We start from the raw sequence: 26,237 nt of genomic DNA on the forward strand, positions 1-26,237 counted from the left end.
CCTGCACTTTACAGATGCGAAAACAGGTGGCCAGTGGTCAAGGGACTGGCTGACGGGGGTCATCAACTCGAGTTCTCCGGTGTCCAGAACAGCTTCCCGTCACTGTGGGACAGTCCCTCCAGTGCAGCCCAGGACGACAAGGGAAATCCGCGATTCCCTTCCTGACCGCCCGCCCTTCCAGGTGTGAATGTCGCTGCCTCGCTTGCTACGTGACTGCGGTTGGGCAAGAGGGTCCCCTGCATGACCCCGTGTGCCACGTAAGTGGAGCCTCCCTCCGCCAAGAAAGCTTTCCAGTGGCCGTCTGGATGAGTCTGAGCAGCTGTGACCTTTCCTGAGATCCATCTATTGATCGATCGATCGATCTGCCTGCCTATCTATCTACCTACCCACCTTTTAAAGTTTTAAGTAATCTCTACACCCAACATGGGGCTTGAACTCACAACCCCCTGAGATCAAGAGTCACATGCTCTTTTGACTCAGCCAGCCAGGCGCCCCGCCCCTTCCCAAGATCTTAAGACAACTGTCCAGACCCCCACACTGGTCCCCACTTAGGATGTTCATCCTTACGGCCATCTGTCCATCTGCCTTCTTCCCTGCCATCCATTCACTGTCCATCCATCTGTCCATCCATCCATCTACCAATCCACCAACCAGTTATCCTTCCGTCCATCCGTCCGTCCACCTGCCCAGCTGTCCATCTACCCATCTGTCCCTCTACCTGTCTGTCAGCCCATCCATCCATCTGCCTGCCCAGCTGCCCATCCATCTGTCCATCCATCCACGAGGTGTTCTCTGATCGACTTATACATGCCAGCATGGGGCTAGGTGCTGAGGATACAGCAGGGAAAAAAGGAGACACATTCCTGTCCTCATGGAGCTCACAGCCCAGCAGGGACAGCAGCCAATGCACAAGTAAACATTCATGAATGAGGTAACACGGTGTGATGGAACCTGGTAGGAAATAAACAGGTGGCCATGACTTTAAATGAGGTGACCAATGAAGCTCTAATGAGATACCCTCTGACGTGAAACCCAGAGGTGAGGAGGGCCTCGGTTTATGCAGAAGAGGGTACTGGTGGTCGGGAGGGGCTTTCAGAGACACAAGCAGCAGGTGCAAAGGCCCTGAGGCAGGACTGAGCTCAGAGTATTGAGGGAACAGCAAGAGACCCCTGTGGCTTGAGCAGGGTGAGTGACGGGGAGAGAGGAAGGAGGGAAGGCCAGGGAGGGGGGAAAGGGGCAGGTCACCCAGGGCCCGCGGGCTTCAGGGAGGAATTCGGATGATTTCCAACATTTACGATTAAAAATTTCAAACCTACAGAAAAACCGAAAGAATTTACTGTGAACACCCGTTAACCCACCACCAGATGCTACCACCCACATTTTGTCCCATTTGCTCTGTTGCACATCTGCTGGTGCATCCGTCCGCCCCTCCATCCGCCCCCCTCGCCCCCTGCCCCCCTGCCATCAGGCCATTTACTCTTCTGGACGCACTTTAAAATCAGCAGCAGACGTCAAGCCATATCACCCCTACATATTTCAGCATGCAGATCCTTAGCTAGAGTTTAATATTTGCTTATGTTTTTTTTTTTTTTTTTTCATTCAAGGTAAAATTTACTAGAGCAAAATGCATCAATCTTCCGTGTAGAGTCACCTCTGGCAAATACAGGTACCCGTGTCATGCAGCCTCCTGTCCCGCCACAAAGCTCTCGTGCGTCTTCCCCCCTTCCCGGTCAATCTCCATCTCCCCCATCCAAAGGTAACCTCTGTTAGGGGCTCGAGTGGGATCCCTGGGTCACGGGGCAGTCGCCTGTTTCGCTTCATAAGCAACTGCCTGCCAAACTGTTTTCTGGGGTGGCTGGACCATTTTCCACCCCCGCCCGCGGAGTCTGGGGGTTCTGTGGCTCTTGGTTTTATTTTAGATACAATGACTAGCGGTGGGGTACTGGCGCCCGTGTGGGAAGTGGCCTTCTGGAGGCCGGAAGGGGGTGATGTCCACCGGAAGGAGGTGGAGAGGAGGGGCGCAGGTTCCCAGAGACTTTTTTTTAATGTTTATTTATGTATTCATTTTTAAAGTAATCTCCACACCCAACGCGGGGCCCTGAAACTCACGACCCTGAGATCAAGAGTCGCACGCTCTACCTGCTGAACCGCCAGCCAGGCGCCCCCCTCGAGAGACACTGGAGGTCAGCGGTCTGAGACGGGGGCTTGTGGTGCTGAAATCAAGGTTGGGCAGGGCTGCATTCCTTCTGGAGGTGGAGAGAACCCGTTCCTGCCTTTTCTGGCTTCTAGAGGCCACTGTACTCCTTGGAAGGCTGCCCCCTCTGTCTTCAAAGCCCACATCTCTCTCCCTGACCCTCCTGCCTCCCTCTATCAAAGACCCTTGGGGCGCCTGGGTGGCTCAGTCCCTTAAGCGACCGACTCGATTTCGGCTCAGGTCATGATCTCAGGGTTCACGAGACCAAGCCCCGCGTCAGGCTCTGCGCTAGGCATGGAGCCTGCTTGGGATTCTCTCTCTCCCTCTCTCTCCGCCCCTCCCTCGCTTGTGCGTGCTCTCCTCAACGCCCCCTCCCCCTCCAAAAAAGACCCTTGGGATGACACTGGGTCACCAGGGAATCCAGGGTCACCCCATCTCAAGGTCAGCTGATTAGCAACTTCAACTGTCCTTTGCCACATGAAGCTTCCAAGATTAGGGACGTGGGTATCTTAAGGGGGCAGTACTCTGCCTACCACAGTGCTGGACATCAACAAAGTGGCTGCTCTAGGGACAGTGACCAGAGGGGGATGTGGGGTTGCCCAGGGTTGGCATGTTCTGTCTCCTGGTCCGAGTGCTATTCAGGTTGAGAAAATTCACTGAGTTACGCATCTACAACGTGGGCCCTTTTCTCTCTGCAAATTAAAATGTTTGCATTTATTTTTTTTTTATGTTTATTTATTTATTTTGAGAAAGAGAGAAGCAGAGAGAGAGGGAGAGAGAATCCCAAGCAGGCTCTGTGCTGTCAGCGCAGAGACTGACGCGGGGCCCGAGCTCACGAACCACGAGATCATGACCTGAGCCAAAATCAAGAGTTGGACATTTAACCGACTGAGCCACCCAGGCGCCCCTAAATGTTTCTTTTTTAAAACGTCTATAATTCTGGAGGCGCCTGGGTGGCTCAGTCGGTTAAGCGGCTGTTTTTGGCTCAGGTCATGATCTCACGGTTCATGGGTTCAAGCCCCACGTCGGGCTCTGTGCCGTCTGCATGGAGGCTGCTTGGGATACTCTGTCCCCCCCTCTCTCTGCCCCTCCCCCGCTCGTTCGTTCATTCTCTCTCTCAAAAATAAAGGGGTAAAAATAAAATAAATTAAGTAAAAAGTCTATAATTCTGTTCTGTTTGTTGCTGTTGACGTTTTGGTGGGGCTTGAACTCACGACCCTGAGATCAAGACCTGAGCTGAGATCAAGGGTCAGATGCTTAACCGACTGAGCCACCCAGGCGCCCCGAGCCTACCATTCTGATTCCAGTTCCAACGGGTGGGCTTCTCCCCACCACGGCCCCAGCTAGCTGTCCTACAACAACTCAACAACGGAGACAGCATCAGATCCCACAGGTCAAGGGCTCAGTCCTACAAGACCGTCCCCCCCCCCCCCCCCCCACTTCAGACACCAACTGGGCCTAAATTATTATTACCTGTGCTTCTGACCAACTGGCTATAAATCAGAGGTTCCCAGGACCCCCTCCTTGGGTTTGATTAATTTGCTAGAGCAGCTCGCAGAACGCCGAGAAACACACTGCTGATGAGATCACAGTTCTCTTGCAACAGGACACAACTCGGCAACAGCCAGATAGAAGGGATGTTGAGGGCAAGGCATGGGGAAGGGGCACCCATCTCCACAAGTACCACCCCCCCCCCCATTTCCATGCATTTGCCAATCAGGAAGCTCTCTGAACAACGCCCTTCGGGTTTTCATGGAGGCTTCATTACAAAGGAGGCTGGATGAAATCATCATTCGCTGATGACTGAGTTCACCTGCAGGCCCTCTCCCCTCCCTGGAGGTGGGACCAGGGGGCACTGAAAGTTTCTACCCTGGGTTCATAGTTGCTTCCTCTGGCAACCAGGGGCTTTCCCAAAGCCACCTTGTTAACATAACCAGAGACTCCTTGATCAGTCTTATCACAGGAAATTCTAAGGGTCTGGGAAGCTCTGTGCGAGACCAGGGACAAAGACCAAGCACCTATTTCCTATAAATCACAATAGGACAAGTCAAATGGAGAAAAAAGAAAAAGCCTTAGAGTCTGAGTCTCAGAGCCAGCAGGGCTGACGTTCAAGTCCACGGGGATGTGTGTGGAATAGCGCAGGGAGGGGCAGAGACAAAGGACCAGGTTGTGAGGCATCTGGCAATCAGCAAGGTGACTGACAATGGCAGTGCCACCACTGGACACCCTGGCAGCAGCTTGACAAGCGGCCGAGGGTGTGCGACCGTGGCTAGTCTAGACAGATGGGTAGGTGGACGCAGGGACGTCTGCCTGGGCGGTTGAGCTCTCTAGGAGAAACCATCTTCACTAACAGGCAAGGTTGGCTTGATCCCACACACCCACAGGGGCACAGGGACACGTGCCCAGGCCGGCATTCCCGCCTCCCAACCAGAGCCACACCCACTGCAGGGCATCTCCAACCCCCTCCTCACCCAGCGGACATCCCTCTCCCCTTCCCCCCCGCCCCCCAGCACAAAGGAAGCGAGCAGGGAGTCCCGGGAAAGCCCCCAGCCAGCCAGAGCTGAAGCCAGAACCCAGGAGTCCAGGCCCCCAATGCCATGTTCTTCCCCCACTCAAGGGCCACCCAGATCAGGATCCACCACAGCTGTGACGCATGCAAAAGCCGTGATGAGCTTGGGAGGAGGAAGAGTACACACGGGCGATGGCATCTTCCAATCTGAGGCCTCGGCCAATGTCCCAGCTTCAAAGCCCACTGCCTGATGCCTCCTGCTCCCTCCACACCAGAGGATTTCCCACAGCCAGCTTTTACAACTGCTGTCCTCTGCCTAGAATGCCCGTCTAATAGTTATTGCCCTATGTTGGGTGCTGAGGACACTGCATGGTGAGGGAACAGGCAAGGTCTCTGCCTCCACAGGGCTTACACCCCTTCCTTGTCTGTCTGGCAAACTCCTACGCATCCTTCAAAACCCAGTTCGTTTGTCACTTCCTCCTGGAAGTACCCCCTGGTTGCCCCGACCTTGGATTCAGTTAAAGCACATTCCCCCAGCCCTGCTTCACTCACTGTGATACTGGGAGCTAGTCACAAAGTCTTTTTGGAACAGTGGGGGGTGGAGAAGGAAGGAAGCGTGACCAGTCTGGAACTCCAGCACCCTCAGCTGAAGCAAGCCCAGGCAAACCTTTCTGGCATCCACGTCAGAATGATCCACCCGGACCGCAGAGGTCTTAGCCCCGGAAGCCCTACCCTGTCTCTAAAGTGTCCCCTCCCACCCCTCCACCCTCTCGATAAAGAAGAGACACTCTGGCGTGAGAAGAGAACAGGGTCTGGAGCCCAGCAGACGGGCCAGAGTCCCAGCTGCAATGCAACCTCAGTCAGGCAACCAGGCTGCTCTGTGCCTCAGTTTCCCCATGTGTGAAATGGGATACCCACACGACGTGGTGGGAATGACCCCTGGGGTAGAACGGGCACTACGTGTAACTGACTTCTGTATTAGCAACAGAGAGGGCAGCGTGGGATGAGGGGCAGTCTGGGCAGGAGGGGTGCTGGCCTGCAGCAGGTTCTGGATGGTTCTTCCCAGAACCTCCTTGGCCTCTGCAGCCTTCCCTTAAAGCTGCAGCTAATAAACTCAGGCTGGGCTTGGCCAGGGCCACGGAGAGGTCATCTGGAGACTCACCGAGTGGCTGGTCCAGCCCAACCAGACTGAGCCTACATCCCCATCACCCCAGCCCTGCCCCCAGTCTCCCAGCAGGACTGCTGGGTCTTGAAGCCTCTCTGGCCTCACTCCCAGCCCTGCCCCTGCCACCTGGGAGCCAGACTCTGATAATCCTTCTTAGTGGCTAAAAATATCCCCAGACCGGGAGAGATTACGGCTTCGGGCTGATGCGGGGAGGGAGGATGAGCAGAGGGTCCCTGTCCCCGCTCAGAGGTCCGAATGAGCTTACGGCTCCCTGTTGGTCCTCAGAACCTCCGAACGCCCCAGCCCCAGCAGAGCAGGGCTGTGCACATAGGTTTGTTTTGTTTTAAGTCCAGCTGGAAATGCAGGACTTGCCCGGGTTGTGAAAAAGGAAATCAATTCAGACTCCAGATGTCTGGGCCGCCCAGGGACGGACACACACACACACACACACACACACACAGTCTCCCGGCCCCTGCAGCCTGGCCTAATGCCTGGGGTCACCTGACTCCGGCTGGAGGCCCAGGCAGGGAACACATGATGTGCTAAGCGGGGGTTGTTTGTAGATAACCACAGCCGCCCCTGCCCTGGGCCCTGGCTGTCCCCTCCAGATAGCCCTGGTTCCTCTGCTCTGGGCCTCTCTGCTCAGAGGCCCTACGGGGTGCTAATGACCAGAGGGGGAGCCAGTCCAGGAGTCACTACCGTGCCGTTCCCTGCAAAGACCCCGAGGAGGGCCCCAGGTCCAGGGCTCTGCCTCACCCCAGCCCCTGCTATGCAGACACACGTGTGCCCCCGCACTCTGGCTCTGTTGACACACCCTCCCTCACCTCGCTAACTCAACTTATTACGATGGCTGCTTGCTGGCCTTCTAATTCACCAAGCTCATTTCTGCCCCAGGGCTTTGCATGTGCCGTGTCCAACTCACCAAGCTCATTGTTGCCCCGGGGCCTTTGCACACACTGTCCCCTCACACAGCCCCGTGTCTGGCTCTGTCTCATTATTCATATCCCAGCTCACTCATCAGAGAAAACGTCTCAGATGGCTACCAAAGAAGCCTCTGTGTTACTCCGTCTCCGTATCCTGTTCTGCTCCTTCCTGTCCTATATGAGCTCGTATTTACTAGTTTGTCTGTCTCACCTCAAGGCAGAAGCCTCGTGAAGCCCAGAGTGTTGTTTTAGGCACCGTTGAATCCTGAGAACAGGGCCTGGTACAACATTAGATGCCAACCGTTTGCTAAGTGGATGAATGAACGGGTGGTACAGAGACATGACAGGTGGGTGGGCACGAGGGCTTTGGCACAGGTGGTCCGACTTTCTCGAGAAAGAAACCACCGGGGCACCTGGCTGGCTCCGTCGGGGAAACGTGCGACTCTCGATCTCGGGGCTGTGAGTTCAAGCCCCACACTGGGTGCAGAGCCTCCTTAAAAAGAAACCATCTGCTTTGACAGGCAAGGTCAGCTTGATCCCCAGAACGCAGATCCACAGTCTCCCCATTTTTGGAACTGGGAAGCCCGGGCTCAGAGCAAGAAGCCACTGGTCATTCAGCCGGCCGGACCACCGACACTGGGGCCATGGGGGTCACTCTGCAGCTGCCTGGGGCTGGCCGTGGGCCACCCTGATGGAATCTGCCCCCTCCTACGGCTCCGGGGAGCCCCTGCGCTATCCCACACCCAGACGCTGGGATGCCCAAGGGCTTTCCCCAGCGGTCCAGCCTCCGGGCCTTTGCATCAGCCAAGCCTTCAGCCTGAAATGCCTCCACCTGCTTTATTCAAGCATAGTCTGTGCCTTAACCTGGTAGTGGGTATGTATGTTTTCATCATACTACCATTTAAGAACTATAGATGCATTTTACATGCCACTTCATCTATGATGTTTTAATGAGTAAAATTGAAGGAAGGTCTTTCATATTCTGAAATACAAATATTTTCTTCCACGTTCTTTTAATATTTATGTCATGTTTCTCAGACTTTGGAGTGTATCCGAAATTTACAAAGCACTTCTTTACAAACTCATCCTTTCGCTGTCTCCCCAGCGACTCAAAGTCGGTAGTTCTCAGAGGCAGATCAGAAGTCTGCAGTGTGGACAAGTGCCTCAGGCCCTCCGTCTCTGCAGGGCCACCGACAGGTGCTTCAAAGGACCAGGTCCTACTAGTGTTTCAAGACCTGGGTCAGATTCAATTTCTTCCTTAAGAACCCTTCTCTGCCCTTCCTGCCCTCAGCAGAGCCCTGTCCCCATCCTGGCCCGGCCCCACCCTGCCCTGCCCCACCCCTGGGCCTTTCTTCAGAGATTTCTTCAGCCCTGGAACTTAGAAAGCTAGCTGGCTCTCAGTGTCCCCCTAGACTGTGACAGCCAGGCCAGGGACAGACCTCTGGGGTCCCCAGCACCACCTAGCGTGGGGGTGTGTCGGGGGTGGGGTCAGTCTGGAAGGTTTCAAGACCAAGAAAGGAGAGGATCAGGTCTCTTGGAGTTTAAGGGGCGGGGCGTTGGGATCTGTCACCTGCACAGGAACTGATCAAGCATACGGTTTGGGGGTGAGGGGAGCCCTCTTGGGCTATTACAATAAAAACACAAATACAGCTTTATTGAGGGACCCCTGAGATGCAAAAAACTGCACATCTAAAGTGTGTGGTTTGACATGTTCTGATGTATGTACATATGCATGAAATCATGGCCCCAGTCAAGATAATGAACACATCCATCACTCCCCAGATGTCCCTGTGCCTTTTTGGAGTCTATCCCTCTCTCCCTTCCAGTGAAAACTTGCAATCCTGATGTCTAACAGTTGGAGATCAGAAGCCTCAGGGTTCCATATGATGAAATCTTTTTTTTTAAAGTTTATTTTTAAGAGGGGGAGAGAGCGTGAGCGAGCGTGCACAAGTTGGGGGGGGGGGCGCGCAGAGAGAGGAGACACAGAATCCGAAGCAGGCTCCAGGCTCCGAGCTGTCAGCACAGAGCCTGACGCAGGACTCGAACCCATGAACTATGAGATCATGACCTGAGCCAAAGTCGGATGCTGGATGCCTAATCAACTGAGCCATCTGGGTGCCCCACAATGAGATCTTACGTTATAATTTGAAAGGAGGAGGAAGACACAACACGGAGGGGCCCTGGGGACATTACATTCAGTTGAGCTAGCCAGTCACAAGACAGATACTGTTCGATTCTGCTACAGGGGGTCCCTGGAGGAGTCCTGTCCACAGAGACAGGAAGTAGACGGTGGGAGGCAGGGGAGGGGGTGAGGAGTCGGTGTTTCATGGGGACAGAGTCTCAGTTTGGGGAGATGAGAAAGTTCTAGAGACGGATGGACAACAATATGAATATTTTAACAGTACTGAACTGTGTAAAATGGTCAAGGTCGGGGCGCCTGGGTGGCTCAGTCTGACTCTTGATGTCATCTGAGGTCAAGATCTCACATTTCATGAGTTTGAGCCCCGCATCAGGCTCTGAGCTGACAGTGTGGAGCCTGCTTGGGATTCTCTCCCTGTCCTCTCTCCCTCCCTCTCAAAAATAAAATAAACCTTTTAAAAAAAATTTTTTTTTAATGTTTTATTTTATTTTTGAGACAGAGAGAGACAGATCGCGAGCAGGGGAGGGGCAGAGAGAGAGCGAGACACAGACTCCGAAGCAGGCTCCAGGCTCTGAGCTGTCAGCACAGAGCCCAAGTGGGGCTCAAACTCACACACCGTGAGATCGTGACCTGAGCTGAAGTCGGATACTTAACCGACTGAGTCATACAGGAGCCCCTAAATAAACCTTTTTTTTTTTTTTTTTAAATGGTCAGGATGGTAATTTCTATGTTATGTGTATTTTACCACGGTTCACTTTTTTTTTTTTTTAATTTAAAAATTAACCAAAGGGACAAAAGGAGGAGGAAATGTTATGCTCACGGACTTGGGGAGGGGGCAGTCAAGGAGTTAAAAAAAAATAAAAGCAAAATGCAGGGGCCACTGATGACCTGATAAGTAATTTATGCAATGGAAAACCACCAGGAGAGCTCAGCTTCTGGGGGAGGCGGAGTTAGCCGCATCGGACCAGCCCCCTCGGAGACAAGAAACTCTGGACTCCGTACTAAACACACTAAGCACCGCTACCTCGAAGCTAAAACCCCTCAGTGCTGCATTGTCCAACGCGCGGCAGCTACTAACAGCAGGGGGCTTTCTGAATTGCAATGAATGGAAATGAAATTTCAATTCAATTTCAAATTCGATGCCTCAGTTGTACCAGCAAAATGTCTATGCTCATTGGCCACATGTGGCTTGTGGCTACCCCAATAGGCAGTGCAGATAAGGAACATTTCCGCAAGTCTGCTGGTGCTGCTCTAGCATGACCCAAAATAGGTAGCAGTTGGAGGGGAATCTATACCAGGGATAAGGCACAGGGCGCGTTTCCTTTTTTACTGTTATTCACTGGAAATAGAAGCCGGCTTGAAAAATGAGAAGACAGAACCCAGAAAGATGACAATAACTCAATGGGACAGGACACGCAGGAAAGGAGAAAGCCAGAAAAAGGAAGTTCCGAATTCTACACAAAAATTCTGTGCGGTGGTTCAGGGCAGGCTCCAACCAGCCTAGCTAAGGCTAAAAGAAAGGAAGTGAGGGATGCCTGGGTGGCTCAGACAATTAAGTGTCTGTCCCTTTTTTTTTTTTTTTTAATGTTTATTTATTTTTGAGAGAGACAGAGACAGAGCGTAAGCGTGGGGGAGGGGCAGATAGAGAAGGAGACACAGAATCTGAAGCAGGCTCCAGGGTCCGAGCTTGTCAGCACAGAGCCTGATGCAGGGCTTGAACTCACGAACTGTGAGATCTGACCTGAGCCGAAGTCAGACGCTTAACCGACTGAGCCATCCAGGCGCCCCGGTGTCTCACTCTTGATTTCGGCTCAGGCCATGAGATTGAGCCCTGCATCGGACTCCACGCTGAGCGTGGGACCTGCTTAGGATTCTCCCTCTCCCCCTGCCCCCCTGCTCATTCTCTCCCTCTCTCTCTCTGCAAAATAAATAAACCTAAAAAAAAAGAAAGGAAGAAAGGAAGTGAGATCTCACCTGTCACCCACCATACGGAAAACACACTTTTAGAGCTTGAGTCCAGACAGGTTAATTGCCTGATAAAAAATACATTTAAAAAAAAGCTGTGCTCTCCAGAGGAACACAACAGAATCCAGAGTCTCCCCAACACGTCTTGACAATGTCCAGAATGCAACCCCAAACTACTTGACCCTTGAAGAAATAAGGCAACATGACCCATACTCAAAGCAAAAGGAAATTAATGGGGACTAACCTCTGAAGTGCCCCAGATGTCGGAATGAGCACGTAAGGATTTGGAAGCAGCTATTATAAATCTATTCAAAGATGTGAAGAAAAAATAGCTACTACTGAATGAATAAGAAACCTCAGCAGAAAAGCAAAAAATGAACCAAACGTAACTTTTTTTTTTTTTTTTTTAAGTAGCCTTCACACCCAGCACGGAGCCCAATGTGGGGGTTGAACTCACGACCCTGAGATCAAGACCTGAGCGGAGATCAAGAGTCAGACACTTAACTGACTGAGCCACCCAGCTGCCCCCTAAATGTAAATTCTAAAACTGAAATTACTTGAAATTAAAAAGTCACATGTGGGCTCGATTGCCTATCAAAGAAGAAAAAAGAAAGAGTTAATAAATTTGAAGCTAGATAAATCCTAAACATCCAAACTGAAGAACAGAGAAGAAAAAACAAAGATGAAATAAAAATGTGCCATCTGGGGTCTCCTGGCTGGCTCAGTCGGCAGAGCGTGCAACTCTTGATCTCAGGGTCATGAGTTCGAGCCCCACGTTGGGTGTAGAGATCACTTAAAAATAAAATCTTAAAAAAAAAAAAAAGTGCCATCTGGAAATAGACAGTGGTGATGGCTGCAGGATGCTGTGAATGCACTCAATGCTACTAAGCTGCACACTTAACAGTGGTTAAAATGGTCAGTGTTACATTTTGTATATTTTACCACAATTGGAAAAAAAAAAAAAAGTAGAGTCTCAGTGACCTTTGGGACATTATCAGATCTAATTAGAGTCCCAAAAGGAGAAGGAAACAAGAACGGAGCCAGAAAAAAATATTTAAAGAAATACGAAGAGACTTTATATCTTCTCCCATGGCCACATATAGGCAATTTAAGTCACAGAAGTAGGCTATAAGGATTATATTCTTATATGTCTGTGTGTGTGTGTGTGTGTGTATATATATATATGTATATATATATATATATATATATATATATATATCCATAATCAGGAGAGTTATTATATCAGGAAGTCGGGGGAGGGAGGAGCTGGACTGCTTGTTTTGGGATTCAGGGATTTTTACAAGGAATGTTTCAGGGTGACTTAAATTTTTTTAAATTGTGGTAGAAAACGTATAACATAAAAATACACCATCCTATTTTTTTTTTTTAAAACGTTTATTTATTTTTGAGACAGAGACAGAGCGTGAACGGGGGAGGGGCAGAGAGAGAGAGGGAGACACAGAATCGGAAGCAGACTCCAGGCTCTGAGCCATCAACCCAGAGCCCGACGCGGGGCTCGAACTCACGGACCGCGAGATCGTGACCTGAGCTGAAGTCGGACGCTTAATCGACTGAGCCACCCAGGCGCCCCCACCATCCTATTTTTTTAACGTTTACTTTCGAAAGAGAGCGAGCGAGCGCACGGGGGAGGGACAGAGAGGGGAACAGAGGATCTGAAGCAGGCTCTGAGCTGCCAGCACAGAGCCCGACGCGGGGCTCGAACCCACGCATCGTGAGATCATGACCTGAGCCGAGGTTGGACGCTCAACCGACGGAGCCGCCCAGGTGCCCCTGGGCTTACTATTTTGAAGCATACAGCTCAGTGGTATTAAATACAGTCACATTGTTGGGCAACCATCAGCACCATTCATCTCCGGGGTTTTGTCTTGCAAAACTGAAACTCTGTCCCCATTAAACACTAGCTCCCCACTCCTCCACCCCCAAACCCTGGTCACCCCTATTCTGCTTTGTTCCTATGGATTTGATGACTCTAGGGACCTCCCACAGGTGGAATCATACGATATTTGTCCTTGAATGACTAGCTTATTTCACTGAGCATAGGTCCCAAGGTCCATGTTGCAGCAGCTGTCAGAACGTCCTGCCTTTTAAGGCTGAGTAAGGTTCTAGGGTGTGTATATATTAAAGGTGACTTTTTAAATAGAAAATCACATGAGTACAGAAGGAACATAAAGGTTCCCACCGAAGGGGTGCTTGGCAGAGGAGATATGGGCTCTGAGGGGGCATTTCTAGCTGTCAATGTGCACCCCCCCACCTCAGCTGACCATTAAGAAACTGATTCCCGGGGCGCCTGGGTGGCTCAGTCGGTTAAGCGTCCGACTTCGGCTCAGGTCACGATCTCGCGGTCCGTGAGTTCGAGCCCCGCGTCGGGCTCTGGGCCGATGGCTCAGAGCCTGGAGCCTGCTTCCGATTCTGTGTCTCCCTCTCTCTCTGCCCCTCCCCCGTTTATGCTCTGTCTCTCTCTGTCTCAAAAATAAATAAGTGTTAAAAAAAAAAAAAATTAAAAAAAAAAAAAAAAAAAAAAAGAAACCGATTCCCAATCCAGGTCAGCCCCTTCAGCAATGCCAGAGAACTGTGGGTTCCAGGTTACACTCTGATGGCACCCCTTATTCACCCGATCTCGTCTAACACCTGCCCTACTTCTCCCACCAGCTGGCCACTGGGCCCCTCTGCCGCTCCCTGGTGACAGCGTACATGGGGCCAGGTTCGGGTAGGGCCAAGTAGCAGCAAAAGCCAGGCTTCTTTTTGGGACAGCAGGCCTTGCCCATACACGTACCGGGGATTGCCCAACATGCCTGGGGTGCTGGTACCAGGCCAGGTGTCACCCATAGAGGCTTGCCCCAGGGCAGGATCTGTGCCCTACCAAGTGCCCTACCTTCCTACGCTGGAAATGTTAGACATGCCCCGAGGAAGATGCTGTCAGGGTCCCCATTTCGTGGATAAGCTGAGTCTCAGAGACTCTGAGTCATCTACCCGGGGTCACACAACTGGCAAACAGCTGGAGCTTGAACTCTCGTCTACACCACTGGGCATCCCAGATGCACACGGGCTCACGGAACCTCAGCTCATCGGCGGCCACCCTGGCATTCTTGGAAAGCAGACCCTGCCTTCGTGCCTGTATGTCACTCCGTCTCCACCTCATTCCCGCCCACTCGGCCTAGGTCCCCAGGGACTCCCTCCACCTCCCTGGCCAACCGCGGCCCGCGTGTCCATGACCTCTTACTGCGTATCCGACCCCTCGTCTGCCCCTCCCTCGGAGAACCGAGGCGTCCCGGCTCCCCTCCCCTCTGCTGTCCTGTCTCTAACCCATGCTGGGTTTCCTCCCCTCTGGCCCCAAATCCAGTCCTGGACCCCCACTGCCATCTGCTGTTGCTGGAAGCTGTGATCAGCACAGCTGATCAGCACGGCTCCCAGGTCTCTCCCACAACAAACCTGCTAAGCCAAGACCCCCCGACTGCTCTCTCCCAGACGCATCGCGCTCAAGCCCTCCCCCACCAGGGTGTGCTCTCTTCCTCCCCAGGCTTCTTGGCCACGGTCCCACCTTCCACCCAGTCTTTGGGGACAGGAATCTGGGAGTTGTCCCGGAGCCCTCCACACACGCCCGGGTCACGGAGCCCCTGCGATAGCATCCATCTGCCCCGTGACTAGCAAGCAGGTCCCTTCCCACGAGCGTCCCACGGCCACGCCCTCATGTCTCATGTCCGTAACTGTGGCCTCCTCCCTGGGCTCCCCGCCTCCGGGTTTTGCTCAGGCCGCCCTTCCAACGTGCAAATCAGACTCTTGGCTTGAAATCCCGCAGAAGTTCCTGCCCCCGGCACGTTGCCCCCAGGTACGCCTCCGGGTCTTTGCACGTGCTGTTCCCCCAGCCAGTGATGCCTTTCCTTCTGCCTGCCAAGGCCTCCTGGTTCTTCACGACTCTGCTCTCAGACACGTCCACCAGGAAGCCCTGCCCGGGGTCCCCAGGCTAGGTTAGGGAGCCCCCGTCTCCATCCTTCCCACAACCCCGGCCTCTCCCATCTGTGCATCAGGCACCCACCCGTCTCCTTCAGAAGGCGAGTTTTGTTTTGCAGTACATTTATTTTCAGAAGAAACTTCCCCTCCCTCCCCTAAAGAGAAAGCCAGCATCAGTGTCCCATGCGGACAGGGACCATAAGACAACCAACAATGAAAACAAGACGACGTTCAGTCCTGGCCGGCCGGCACCTGATGCTGATGAGGCTGTCAGCCCAGGTCCAAGCCTTCCTCGTCAAGGGGAGGGTGGCAAGTGCCTGTCACCTGGGCCTTAAAGATCCAGTGGCAGCATGGGAGGCTCAGGCCTCGATGTCCGAAGGGAGTGATTCTGTGAACTCTCCTCCCTCGTGGGCTGTCCTTGGGATTTCGCAGGTGAGGAAAGTGCTGCCCAGGAGCTCGTCGGTGGCTGGCATCTGGGAGGGGACAGGGGCTGGGGGGGGGGGGGGGGAGGGCAACCTGATCTGGGAACCACCCGCCTTGGCAGGAATTGGGGGACAACCAACCCAGCGGTGGGAGGGGACAAGAGCCCTTTGGGCAAACCTCCAGGTGTGGGACTCTGAGAAAGTGCCTTCTGAGCATAAAGAGGGGTGACGATGGGGAAGGGCAGGGCCTTAAGGGCTCTGGAGCCACAGCACCCCCAGGCACTCCTCTCCGACCTCCACGCACCTGTCCGGGTTCTGGGTCAGGTACTGGCAAACAGTGACTGTTGGGAGTCCACAGGCCTGGGCAGATCTGCTCCTGCCGGATGGTGTCAGGCGAACGGTACCTCCTGTCCTCCTATGAACTGCCACCATCCCGCCAGCCTGCCTAGGAAGGATGGGGAGCCCGTGCAGGGCCCATGTGAGCACTGGTCATCCTCTCCAGGTGGGGTAGGGCTGCGGGGCTGGAGCATGGGGTGAGAGAGAGGGGTCCCCCGGCCCAAACGCTGTCTATCCGGGGGCCCTTTAAGGACCAGAGGTGTTTGCATAACTAGAGGCCAAGCCACTGCACTTCCTCCCAGATGTCGGTTGAGGGGAGCCCCTCCTCCGGTAGGGGATGCACACAGATGCAGGGCTGTGTACTCATGCAGGGCGAGGCAGTGGTGGGGGATGGAGGGCGGCTGGGGCGCGCAGGGCAGACCGCTTTCCCCCACCCAGCCCTCAGCAGCACGCGGCACAAAGTACAAGCCTGTCCCTTCCCCCTGCCCGGCACCCAGAGGACGTCCGGTAGCCACCCAGACAGCCCCTACTCCCACCCATGGTTCTTAGCCAGCGTCCGTGGCCGGACTCCCAGGGTTGGGTCAGATTTCAGAAATACCACTCCAACGCAATACCCAGATGTCCCCCTTGGCCTGAGTCACTAGCCACCATTCCTGTGGCCCTTCAAGTAACCAGCTTGCCTGTTGCTGCTTCCAGGAAGCCTTCCGGGACTTCCAGGCTGCATCAGGGAGCCTGTGGATCCTCCATTTGGTCCACATTATTTTTCCTTGTAACTGCCCAGGGACGTGTCTATCTCCCCAACGAACGGGGTGGGTGTGGGTGTGGGGGGGCTCTCCAAGGAACAGGATCCGATTCCTGTCTGTGTCTGCTCTCAGCTGTAACTCTGGCCCCAGCTCCCATATTACCTCCTCAGAAGACCCAAGTTTGGGCAGCACAAGTAAGGCAACAAAGAATGCCCTAGTAAGCAACAGATACAACGTAGCCAAAACCTACAAGGGGCGGTGTTTAAAGAATATTTCAGTAACAACAGACACATCCAGTCTCTGCCTCCGAAGCAGGAGTGAACTATCCTATGAATGAAAAAGTCAGTGGCTGCACATACCCATGCAGTTCTGGTTTCTAAATACTCTGTGCCCGATCTCTAGGCAATATTTGAGCAACGCTGTGTGCAAATGACTTCCGTGCTTGTCAGATTTCCCCAAGGTCCCAAGCTGCGACCCCTTCACCTATTTCCAGAATTTCAATCAGGTACGTTCACTGAGTCTCGGAGGAATACCGTCCAAGGTTGAAATAGGTGAGCAGCTACCTGCCCTGTGGCTCACCACCCCCTCCACCCCCGTCTCGATCCAGAAGTTACTACAAGCATCTTTGACAGGTCATCAACGCAAGCACCACGGCTCTTGCTGTCTGAAAATCCTCAACCCCCAGAGCCAACTTCACCAAAACGTAGGACCAACCACTCAGGCATGTAAGTAAGAGGCTTTGTTTCCCGTGCTAGTCCTCTGGGCTCTTAGAGTTAAGGAACACATCCCAGTGCATAAATCGCACCATGTCTGCAGAGTGGTGTGAATTTCATCGTGTAAGAAGGTTACAGTAAATACACAATTACTCCAAGCACGTGCACGGGTACAACCACGCCTCCTCAGAATGTACAGACCAGGGGAACCTCTGGTCCCTCCATGCACGTGAAAGGGAGACATGGCCATGGAGACACTGGACTTTATTGTCAGAAATGAGCCCCTTTGCGAAACAACACTGATAACGTACATCCTCAAGGGTCCTGGCATTTGTCCCGGATAATGGCCCACCAAAACCTTTTTCTTTTTATTCAAAAGTGAAAGATTCAGGGGCGCCTGGGTGGCTCAGTTGGGTAAGCCTCTGACTCTTGATTTCCGCTCAGGTCATTATCTCACCGTTCGTGGGGACAGAGCCCCGCTGACAGCACGGAGCCTGCTTCGGATTCTGGGTCTCCCTCTCTCTCTCTGCCCTTCCCCTGCTCATGCTCTCTCTCTCTCTCAAAAATAAACAAACGTTAAAAAAATACAAAAGTGAAAGATTCGAAATCCATCAAGAGGGGGAAAAAGTGACCTCCTCAGAGAGGCTCTGCCCCCCCCCCCCCCCCAGCCTCTTACTCTGAACGCATTTCTGGAAAATTCTAGGAACATGTGGGAAAGTTCCGAGTGTCCTGACTCGGGGCCTAAATTGCCCTCAGCTGCTTCCAGTCTCTGGCTAGCCACTCCACAACCCCCCCCCCCCCCAACACACACACACACACACACACACACACACACACACACACACACACTCATTGTATGCCAGGGGGCTGGGGTCATAGCAGGAAACACACTAAATGAGGATCCCAGCCCTCATGGAGCAGAGGTCCTGGACGGGGTGAGGGTTGGGGTGGCAAATACTATACATTTTATTATTAATTTATTTCATTATTCTGGATAGTGGAGAGAAAAATAGGGCAGGAAAAGAGATCAGGAATGGGCAGTGGGGGCTGCAATTTTAAACAGAAAGGTCAGGATGGTCTCTCTAAGAAGACACGAGGAAGCCACAGGGATAGAGCATTCTCGGCAAAGGGGACAGGCTGTGTAAAGGCCCTGAGGCCGGGCCATGTGCAGTAGCTTCGAGGCACAGAGACGAAGCCCACAGGAACAGAGGGGCATGTGGGAAGAGGTCAGGGCAGGGGGGCGACAGCCTTATACTACGACCCGCCCTCACCAGCATCTCAGATGGAAAAAGGAGATCTAGACGCAGATGTTTCCAGAGCTCATCCTGCCTGCTCTCCCTCTCTGTCACTGTCTTTGTCCCCTGCCATCTCCTAATAGCTTAGTGAGACTCCCTTGTGCCCGAGGTGGCTCCTCAGTGCCTGCGGGGATCGTCGTCATAACTGAGCCAGGGCCAAAAAGAACTGCCCTTAGGCACACCCGTCCCCAGTGTGGACAGGGATGGGGATGGGGAAGGCAGTTGTGGCCACAGCATCCTGGCTCTCAGCAGGACCCCCAACCAATCTAGGTTCCAGAGTCCGAGGCTCTGAATCCTCTCATTAAAGCCTCTGAAGCTGGTAGGGTTTGGGGTCTGCCTGGCTCAGTAGTGGGGGTGGGAAGGGTAACCAGATCCAGGTGACCAGGCCCTCGTCCACATGCCTTACAGGGAGGGGCGGGGGAGGGGGGCGGGGGAGGGGGCCGAGTCCTTTCTCCTCCACCTGCAAAGGGAGTGACAGCAGGCCGATGGCAGGGCCACCCTCACGACACTCCTGCTTTGGTGTTTGCTGACCGCCATCCCGGCATCCCTGTCCCCTCTCTGAGAGTGTCCCGCTCCAACCCCCAGCTCGGGGCCCTGCCGGTCACTGCCGCTGCCCCCTCCCTCCATACCCCCACCTGAGCCCTCTCCCTGGCTACTTCAGTGCTTCCGAGAAGTCTCCCAGGTCAGCTGAGCCCCACCATATGCAGGGGGAAGGCGGAAGCCTGCCCCCCACCCCGCTGGGAAAGGGGGTGGATTTGCTCCCTTCCTCCTGCCAGCAGCCGCCTGGGCCATCAGGGTTCCAGAAATGACCACCGTAGGGAGGCCACAAAGCAGCAAAGCAACGCCCCTGCAAACTGCAAAGAGGTAGGGCTCAACTCCTCTCACCCTTCAAGCGAGGACCCTCCCAGGGCCTGCTGTTACTGGACCCGGGAGCCCTGAGACCTTCAGTCTCGTCGTCTGCCCCTCTGCCCACTCTCCCCCTTGCTCCCTCTGCTCCAGCCCCCCCCTGCCCCCCCAACATTACTCCTCCAAGTAGTTGCTCGTCCCCGGTGCCTCCCGGTGCAGGCACTTCATAAATGCGTGCTGGATGAATAAATGACGGACCTAAGGGTGGAAGAGGGGTGAGGCCAAGCGCAGGGCAGAGGGGTTCTCCAAGGTGTGGCTGGCAGGCACGTGGCCCCCCTCCTCAGACACACGGTCACGGGATCCTGGGGCAAATTATGCGTTTGGGAGCCCAAGATGGGATGGGGAGAGAACAAGCTCCCGGCCATTCATTGTGGGGAACTGGGGTGACAGCCTCATATTAACAAAGGTATAAAGTCGAGATTGAAGGAGGAGAAAGACCTCCCAGATGCCACTCTGGTCAGAGCCTCTTCAAGGGTGGCAAAGAAGAGTCCATCTGGGGACATCTGGGTGGCTCAGGTGGTTGAGCGTCGGACTCTCGATTGTGGCTCAGGTCATGATCGGGAGTTGGAGCCCTGCATCAGGCTCTGTGCTGAGCCTGCTTGGGATTCTCTCTCTCTCTCTCTCTCTCTCTCTCTCTCTCTCTCTCTGCCCCTCCCCTGCTCGTGTGCTGGCATGCACCCCGGCGCTCTCTCTCCCTCTCTCAAAAGTAAATAAATACACTTAAAAAAAAAAAAAAGAGCCCATCTGAATGGCTTGGGGTGGGGTGGGGTGAGGGTGGGAAGGACAGTCAAGTAAGGGAGTAGGAGTCCTGCCACTGAATTATTCATGCAGAGGATTCAGAAACTCAGCTGGGCTGGCCATTTCCTTCTTTTTTTTTTTTTTAAACGTTTATTTTGAGAGAGAGAGAGAGGGTGCACGCGTGCGCATACGTGCAGGTGAGAGGCAGAGACAGAATCCCAAGCAGGCTCTGCACTGTCAGCACAGAGCCCACAGAGGGGCTCGATCCCACCAACCCTGAGATCATGACCTGAGCCAAGATCTAGAGTGGACGGTTAACCCATTGAGCCACTGGCGCCCTTCCTCCTTTTTCCCCAGAGCCCTTGCCACCTACTCCATTTCGTCCTGCCCTCTCTCTATCCCCCCACCCCCCCACGGGGACCTCTCCCAACCTCCAGCCTTGCTTCTTCAAAGCCCGCCTCCAACCCGGCTGCGGAGCAGGGACACAATTTCCAAATGCTGCAAACAGTACCTGAACTCGTACCCGAACCTGTTCCCCAATCAGTGGCCGTTCCACTCCGCCCCCCACCCCCACCCCCTTCAAGTCTCTCCAGGATCCAGGCACCTCTCACTCAGCTCCATCATGATCTGGACCAGCCAGCTGCTTCCATGCTGGTCTCAGCTCCTGCTTGTGGCTCCTCCCATGCACCCCCCAGTCTCTCCCCACTGGAGTCTCTCTGCTCTGTTACCTCTTAGGCGTCCTCAGTGACCCACCAATGGTCACCTCCTCCGAGAAGCCTTCCCTGACCCCTCCCCAGGCTGAATCAGGCCCCTCCTCTGGGCTCCCTTCCCCCACACATCCAGGCATCTGCTGTTTCATCAGGTGCTTATTAGCGGCTGGGCACCACACTCGCCTCTGAGGTGATGACTGCTATTATTTCCATTTTACAGGTGAAGAAACTGAGGCAAGAAGGAGGTGAAGTCACTAGCCTGAGGGCACTGAACTCATACAGGCGGGACAAGGTCAGAGGCAGCCTCCGGACAGCCGGAAAGGGGACAGCCTGCGGTGCCCAGATAAGAGAGGAGCATGCGCCCCGCCACCCACCCCCCCCCATGCCTGCTTTCCTGTGGGCATCCCAAGGGTGATGGCCCGTTCCCGCTCTCCCTTGCCAAATACAGGAGCCCAGTGGCTCCTGGGCCGAGTGATCACTCCAAGCCAGGCGCTGGGCCAACCAAACACTTTACACGCCTGACTCACTCAGTCTGCAGAAGGCGGGCCCTGGGTCTGGAGGTGGGCGCAGTTACACAGCGCTCCCATTTCTGAGAGCAGGCAGAAATGGGGGCTCCTCAGGCTGTGCACTCCCACTGGCTCTGGAGCCCTCCCCCAACCCCTCAGGTGTGAGGCTGCGGGGGGGGGGGGGGGAACAGCCAAGTCCTTTCCTAGCCAAGGCTTCCTCTGATCAGAACAACATTCCTAGGGATAGGTTCTACTGACCCATTTTACAGATGGGCAAACAGAAGCTCAGAAAACTTTCCCTGGGGTCACAAGGCCAGTTCAGTGACCAAATCTCCCAGCTCACTCCTACCGCCTCTCCCTTCCCCTCTCAAGACACCCGCATTGGGAGTAGGTGAGCTGGAAAGGCACGGAAAGTCCTGGGTTGGCCCGCCCCGGCTCAGGTGTGCTGAGTGAGGCTCCTCGAACCCCTACCCCAGCCATGCTGATTCACAGCAGCTGCTCTTGGAAGGGGACTGAGTTGAGACCGGGGAGCTTCAGAGGCAACCCCACCCTCCAGAATGTGTTCCTCAGGCAGCCTCCCTAAAAGAGACCCAGGTCACCCTAGTGGGGCCAGCGCGGCCCCTGCACTCGGCCGCTGGACACCTCCCCTGGGTGTGGAGTTGGTCTCCAGGAGCCTCCCCCATCGGGCGGCATTTCAGGGGGTTCGCCAGTCAGACTCGGCCACAACAGCCCTACCCCACCTGCTTCTCCCTCAGTTTCCCCATCGCGGAATGAAAGGCCCCTGCATACCCCCAGCTGCCAGTGCCAGAAATCTCCTCCCAGCATGTTACTTCACGCCCCACTTCTAAGCAGGCAGGGAATGCAGAGGACGTCTTCTGCCAGGATGCACACCCCGCCCCCCCACCCGTCACCCGCTTTCCACCGCTCCTTCCAGGGGGGTGCAAACCAGCAGCCTCCTCCCGGGTCTCCTCCCATCCCTCCTGCCCACAGCACCGGATCTTCCTAAGACACAACACGACCGGGGAGCTCACTTGGCTCTAAGCCTCCCGTACCCCCCCCTCCCCCCCCCCAGACCTGAGAATGGAATTCACTCACTCCCCGCCATCTTCGAGGCTCGGGCCAAACTCTCCCCACCTCCAAGCCTCCCTCTCCGCGCTCCAGCCACGCTGGCCTCTTTTCTGCCCCGCAGACACACCGGGCTGGGCCCCGCCTCGGAATCTTGGTGCTTCCTGGGCCTCAGCAGCCCTCGCTGGCTGGTCCACTCAGCCCGGATGACACCTCCTCCGACAATCCGTCCCCCACCCCTTACCCCGTCTCCCCGAGGTGTCGTCTTCCCCGCACTCAGCGCGGGCTGGAGCGATCCGAGTCTGTTTACGCCGTTGCCAGCCGTCTACGCGGCCGGGCTGCGAGGCCAGGGCCCCGGCTGCGCCCCCAGCGCGGGCACGTCGGTGGCCCCCACGCAGGCGCTCGGTGTGGGCTCGCGGGTGTCAGACCCACACGCCCGCGGCGCTGCTCGCGTTCACACATCCGGATGCCCCCCCCACCCCCGCCCCGCGTCGCCGCGCCGGGCTCGCCCCCACTCCCTCCCGCCCGCCTCGCAGCCGCGTCCCCGGCGCTCGCGGCGCCGCGACCCTCGGGGGAGCAGGGCTCGCTCGGGGCGGCGGCCGGGGCCTGGGACCGGATGGGAAGCGCCGAGAGGCCGCCCGGGGGCGCGGTGATGGGGACCGGGGCCGCCATGGCCGCGGAGGCGGGGCCGGGGCTCGCCGCGAGGGTGGCGTTCCGGGCGGCGTTCGGGGCGCGGGGCGCTCGCTTACCTGGGGGCGCAGGCGGCGGGGCGCGGCGGGGACGGACGCGGAGAGGAAGGAGCAGGCGCGGCCCGCACGCGGCAGCGGGACTCTGCTCCCGGGGCCGCCTCCGCCGTGGGCCCAGGAGGTAGGCAGGGGTGGGGGGGCGGGGCCTGGAGGGGCGGGGCCGGGCCGGGGCGGGCCCCTGCGGGGCGCGGGGTCCGGGCGGCGCTCGGCCCCCTCCGCGGACTGGACCGCTTCCCGGACCCCCCGCCCCGCGCCGCGGGCCCCGGCCTAGCTCCGCCCCCACCCCCACCCCCATCCCCGCTCCAGGCCTGTCCGGAGGCGCGCCTGGCCCAGATCCAGCCGCAGGTCCCCGGGCTGCGCCTTATCTCTCTCCTTTGAACCCAGCACCTTCGGCGCTCAGTCTGGCTCCTGGTTCCGTTCCGCTCGCCGCACGTCCGCGCGATCCCCTCCTGCCGGGTCCCCTCTCTGGCCCCGCCCAGACCCGCGCATCTGCACCCACACCGCGTGTGCCCTGATCGCGGGAGCACACGGGCCGGCCGGGCATCGATTGCTGGGGAGGCCCGGACTGTCTCGGGCCTCAGAAGCCACCTCGGGTTCCCCACTTGTCCCAGATTGAAGACCGAGCCGCCCCAGTTCGGAGGCGTGGGGCGGAAGCGCGCGCAGAAGCCCACTAACTGCCTAGTTGGGAGGTTGGGCGTAGCGGAGGGCAGGCAGGCGGGTGGCGTGCGGGGGTCAGGAGGCAGAGCAGGGGAGACAGGCCCGCGTGGGTGGTGGGGCAGCCCCCAGCCCTCTCTTGCCGGATGGAAGCCAAAGTGACCCGGGGTCAGCAGTGCGCGGGAGCAGGGAGCCCCGGCAAGCCTTGAACGGAAGACGATCCTGGATGGGGCTCCTGGATGGGGCGCAGGTAGTCTGTGAGCGCCTGGGTCGCACCCCGTGGCGGGGGGGGGGGAGGGCGGTGCTCATGGGCCAGCTGCCCCAGCCGAAGGGAAGGGGGTTCCAGAGCTGCCGACCAACAGCCCCTCACCAAGTGGCTTCACCTTTGAACAATAAGCCTCTCCTTGAAGCACATCCAGGGCGAGGGAGGGAGAAGGCCCGGCCTCTTGGGCGTGGGGCCCTAAGCCAGTTGCTTCACGTTGCTGAGATTTGATTTCCACACATGGGAAGCAAGAGGGGCCAGAGAGCCTGTGCCTCCCAACCCGCTTCTGGTCTCTGCAATTGCTGTTTCCTCCACGAGACTATTTTTTTCTCTTTTCAAATGTGCGGGTCCTTCTCCCTCAAACCCTCCCTCCCTCCCCCTGTGCTCCCAAGAGCTCCTTTGTGCATGGGGGAGAGGAAGGGCCATAAAGCCACTTTCCCAGTTGCCCAGGAGCTGCGGTTTTATCGCCTTGCACCTGGGGGGAAGGGCGCTCAGAACGTGCCAGTCGTCTGTATTAATAGTAACTGGAGACATTGTGGAAGGGGGGGGAGTCCAGGCCCCAGGGGAGAAGCAGCAGATCCCTGGAGAAGTAGAGGGGGAGGCCCCTGAAAGAGGATTTGGGTGGGCCAGGGTCAGGGACAGATTTCTTGGCTACCCTATGCCCTCCTTTCTCCTGCCCCCACCCCATGTGTGAGCAGGGAGTATTCAGGACAGGCTTCCTGGAGGAGGTGACATCTGAACCCTGAGAGGTGAATGGATGGTGGCATTAAGTGGAGTTAGAGTCCAGAGGTGAGTGAAGAGGGCAGCAGGGTGGGGCCAGCCACCAAGGCCCTCCAGGGCTCTCCCAGGAGAGGCACGATCAGACTTCAAATTGGACTCTGCCGTGGGGGCCGCTGGGGCCTGGTGGAAGGGGTACGGACAGGGCTCTGGGCATCAGGGGAGGCCAGGATCTGGTTGGTGGGAGTTTCTAAGCCCGAGAACCCAGTGTGGGGTGTCTGGGGAGGGGGAGCGGGAACCCTAGGGAGGCCCAAAGCTGGGACCAGAGGCAGAGAGGGGGAGCGCCTTGCTTCCCCCTCCCCTCCGGGTTTGCACACCTTTTGTGCTTGAAGGGCAGACCCAGGTGGAAGATGCTGTACTATCTGAAGACGAAGAAAGGGGCCATGAGCCAAGGAACGCAGATGCTTCTAGAAGCCGGAAACACCTTCTCCCCAGGAGCTTCCAGAAGGAAAATGTGGCCCTGTGGACACCTGGATTTCAGCCCAGTGAGACCCGTTTTGGACTTCTGACCTCCAGACCTGTCAGATAACTGTGTGTTCTTTTAAGCCACCAAGTGAGTGCTGACTCCTTACGGCAGCGATAGGAGACTCAGACCCCCAGCCTCCTGCCCAGAGTCCTGCTTGTGCTCTCAGAACCAACCCCCCCGCCCCCCCCCCCCCCACATCTGGACTCAGTTTCCAAATCAGCAGTCTGGGGCCCCATCCAGGTCAGACCCACAACCCCTGCAGCATGCACCCTATCACCCACCCCTCCAGACCTCTGGGGCCCCTCTGGGGGTCTCCGGGGCTGCTGCTCCCTTGTTCCGGCAGGGTGGGGACTGAAATCCCACAAGTCTGTCTGTCACTGCCTCTCTGTGCCCTGCAGTGCCCAACTCACGCCAGGCCTGCTGTCCCAGGCCTCTCTGTGTCTGGCTGTCCTCCCTGGCCTAGCCTTTGCCAAACAAGACCTCTGTCCTCAGTGGGGGGCTCCTCTCCCCAAAGGCAGGAGCCCCCAGTTCAGACAGTCCTGGGCTCATGTCTGTGCTGTGTGAACTCGGGTGTGTGACACAGCCTCTCTGAGCCCCATGGTGTCCTTATCTGTGGAATGGAAGAGAACCAGGCCATCTGGGGGACAGATAGGTGGAGGGACCCCTGCCTCCATGCTGTTTCATCCAAGTGGCCTGAGTCAGGGCTGGGGAGGGCCGGGACGGGTCCGATGGGGTGGGTGGAGAAGCCTTTACACTGTCTGTTCCTCCTGCCTGGAACGCTTTTCCTTCTTCTTGCCAGTCCGCGTGGCCCCCTCCCGCCATCCCTTGGGCCTTTAGTCAGAGGTTCACGCTGTCCACCCATCCTGCCAACCCCCTGCCTGCCACCGCCCCCTCCCCCCTCCCCCAGCTGTATCTCCCCAGCCCTCCTCCCTCTCGGTTCCTTTTTTATCCTGTGCCTGACAGCCTCCTCCTGGAAAATGTCCACCCCTCAAGGCTGGGGGGCAGGGGAGGGGGTCCCATCTTGATCCCCCAG

General features: G+C 56.2%; 1 protein-coding gene and 1 long non-coding RNA gene across 4 annotated transcripts in view; one reads left to right on the forward strand and one right to left on the reverse strand.

Moving 5' to 3' along the window:
- CERS4 (ceramide synthase 4) overlaps nucleotides 1-23,181 on the reverse strand; it is a 35,038-nt gene extending 11,857 nt beyond the window's left edge. Inside the window, exons 1-2 of one of the 3 annotated variants that reach the window (XM_042928229.1) lie at nucleotides 22,544-22,711; nucleotides 15,592-15,732 (exon numbers count right to left, since the gene is read on the reverse strand). In XM_042928229.1, the coding sequence (XP_042784163.1) occupies nucleotides 15,592-15,719 (128 nt within the window). In that variant the 5' untranslated portion in view covers nucleotides 15,720-15,732; nucleotides 22,544-22,711. Of the gene's footprint in view, nucleotides 1-15,591; nucleotides 15,733-22,543; nucleotides 22,712-23,048 lie in introns of those variants that run through there. The other 2 variants (XM_042928230.1, XM_042928231.1) reach the window with 2 other exon arrangements.
- Nucleotides 23,182-23,400: 219 nt separating this feature from the next.
- On the forward strand, nucleotides 23,401-25,740 carry LOC122213285. The gene is made up of 3 exons (XR_006199468.1): nucleotides 23,401-23,949; nucleotides 24,660-24,750; nucleotides 25,071-25,740. It is a non-coding gene; the product is annotated as an uncharacterized LOC122213285 (long non-coding RNA).
- The last annotated feature ends 497 nt before the right edge of the window (nucleotides 25,741-26,237 follow it).

The sequence above is a fragment of the Panthera leo genome, chromosome A2, assembly GCF_018350215.1.
Source record: "Panthera leo isolate Ple1 chromosome A2, P.leo_Ple1_pat1.1, whole genome shotgun sequence".
NCBI classification, from domain to species: Eukaryota; Metazoa; Chordata; class Mammalia; order Carnivora; family Felidae; genus Panthera; species Panthera leo.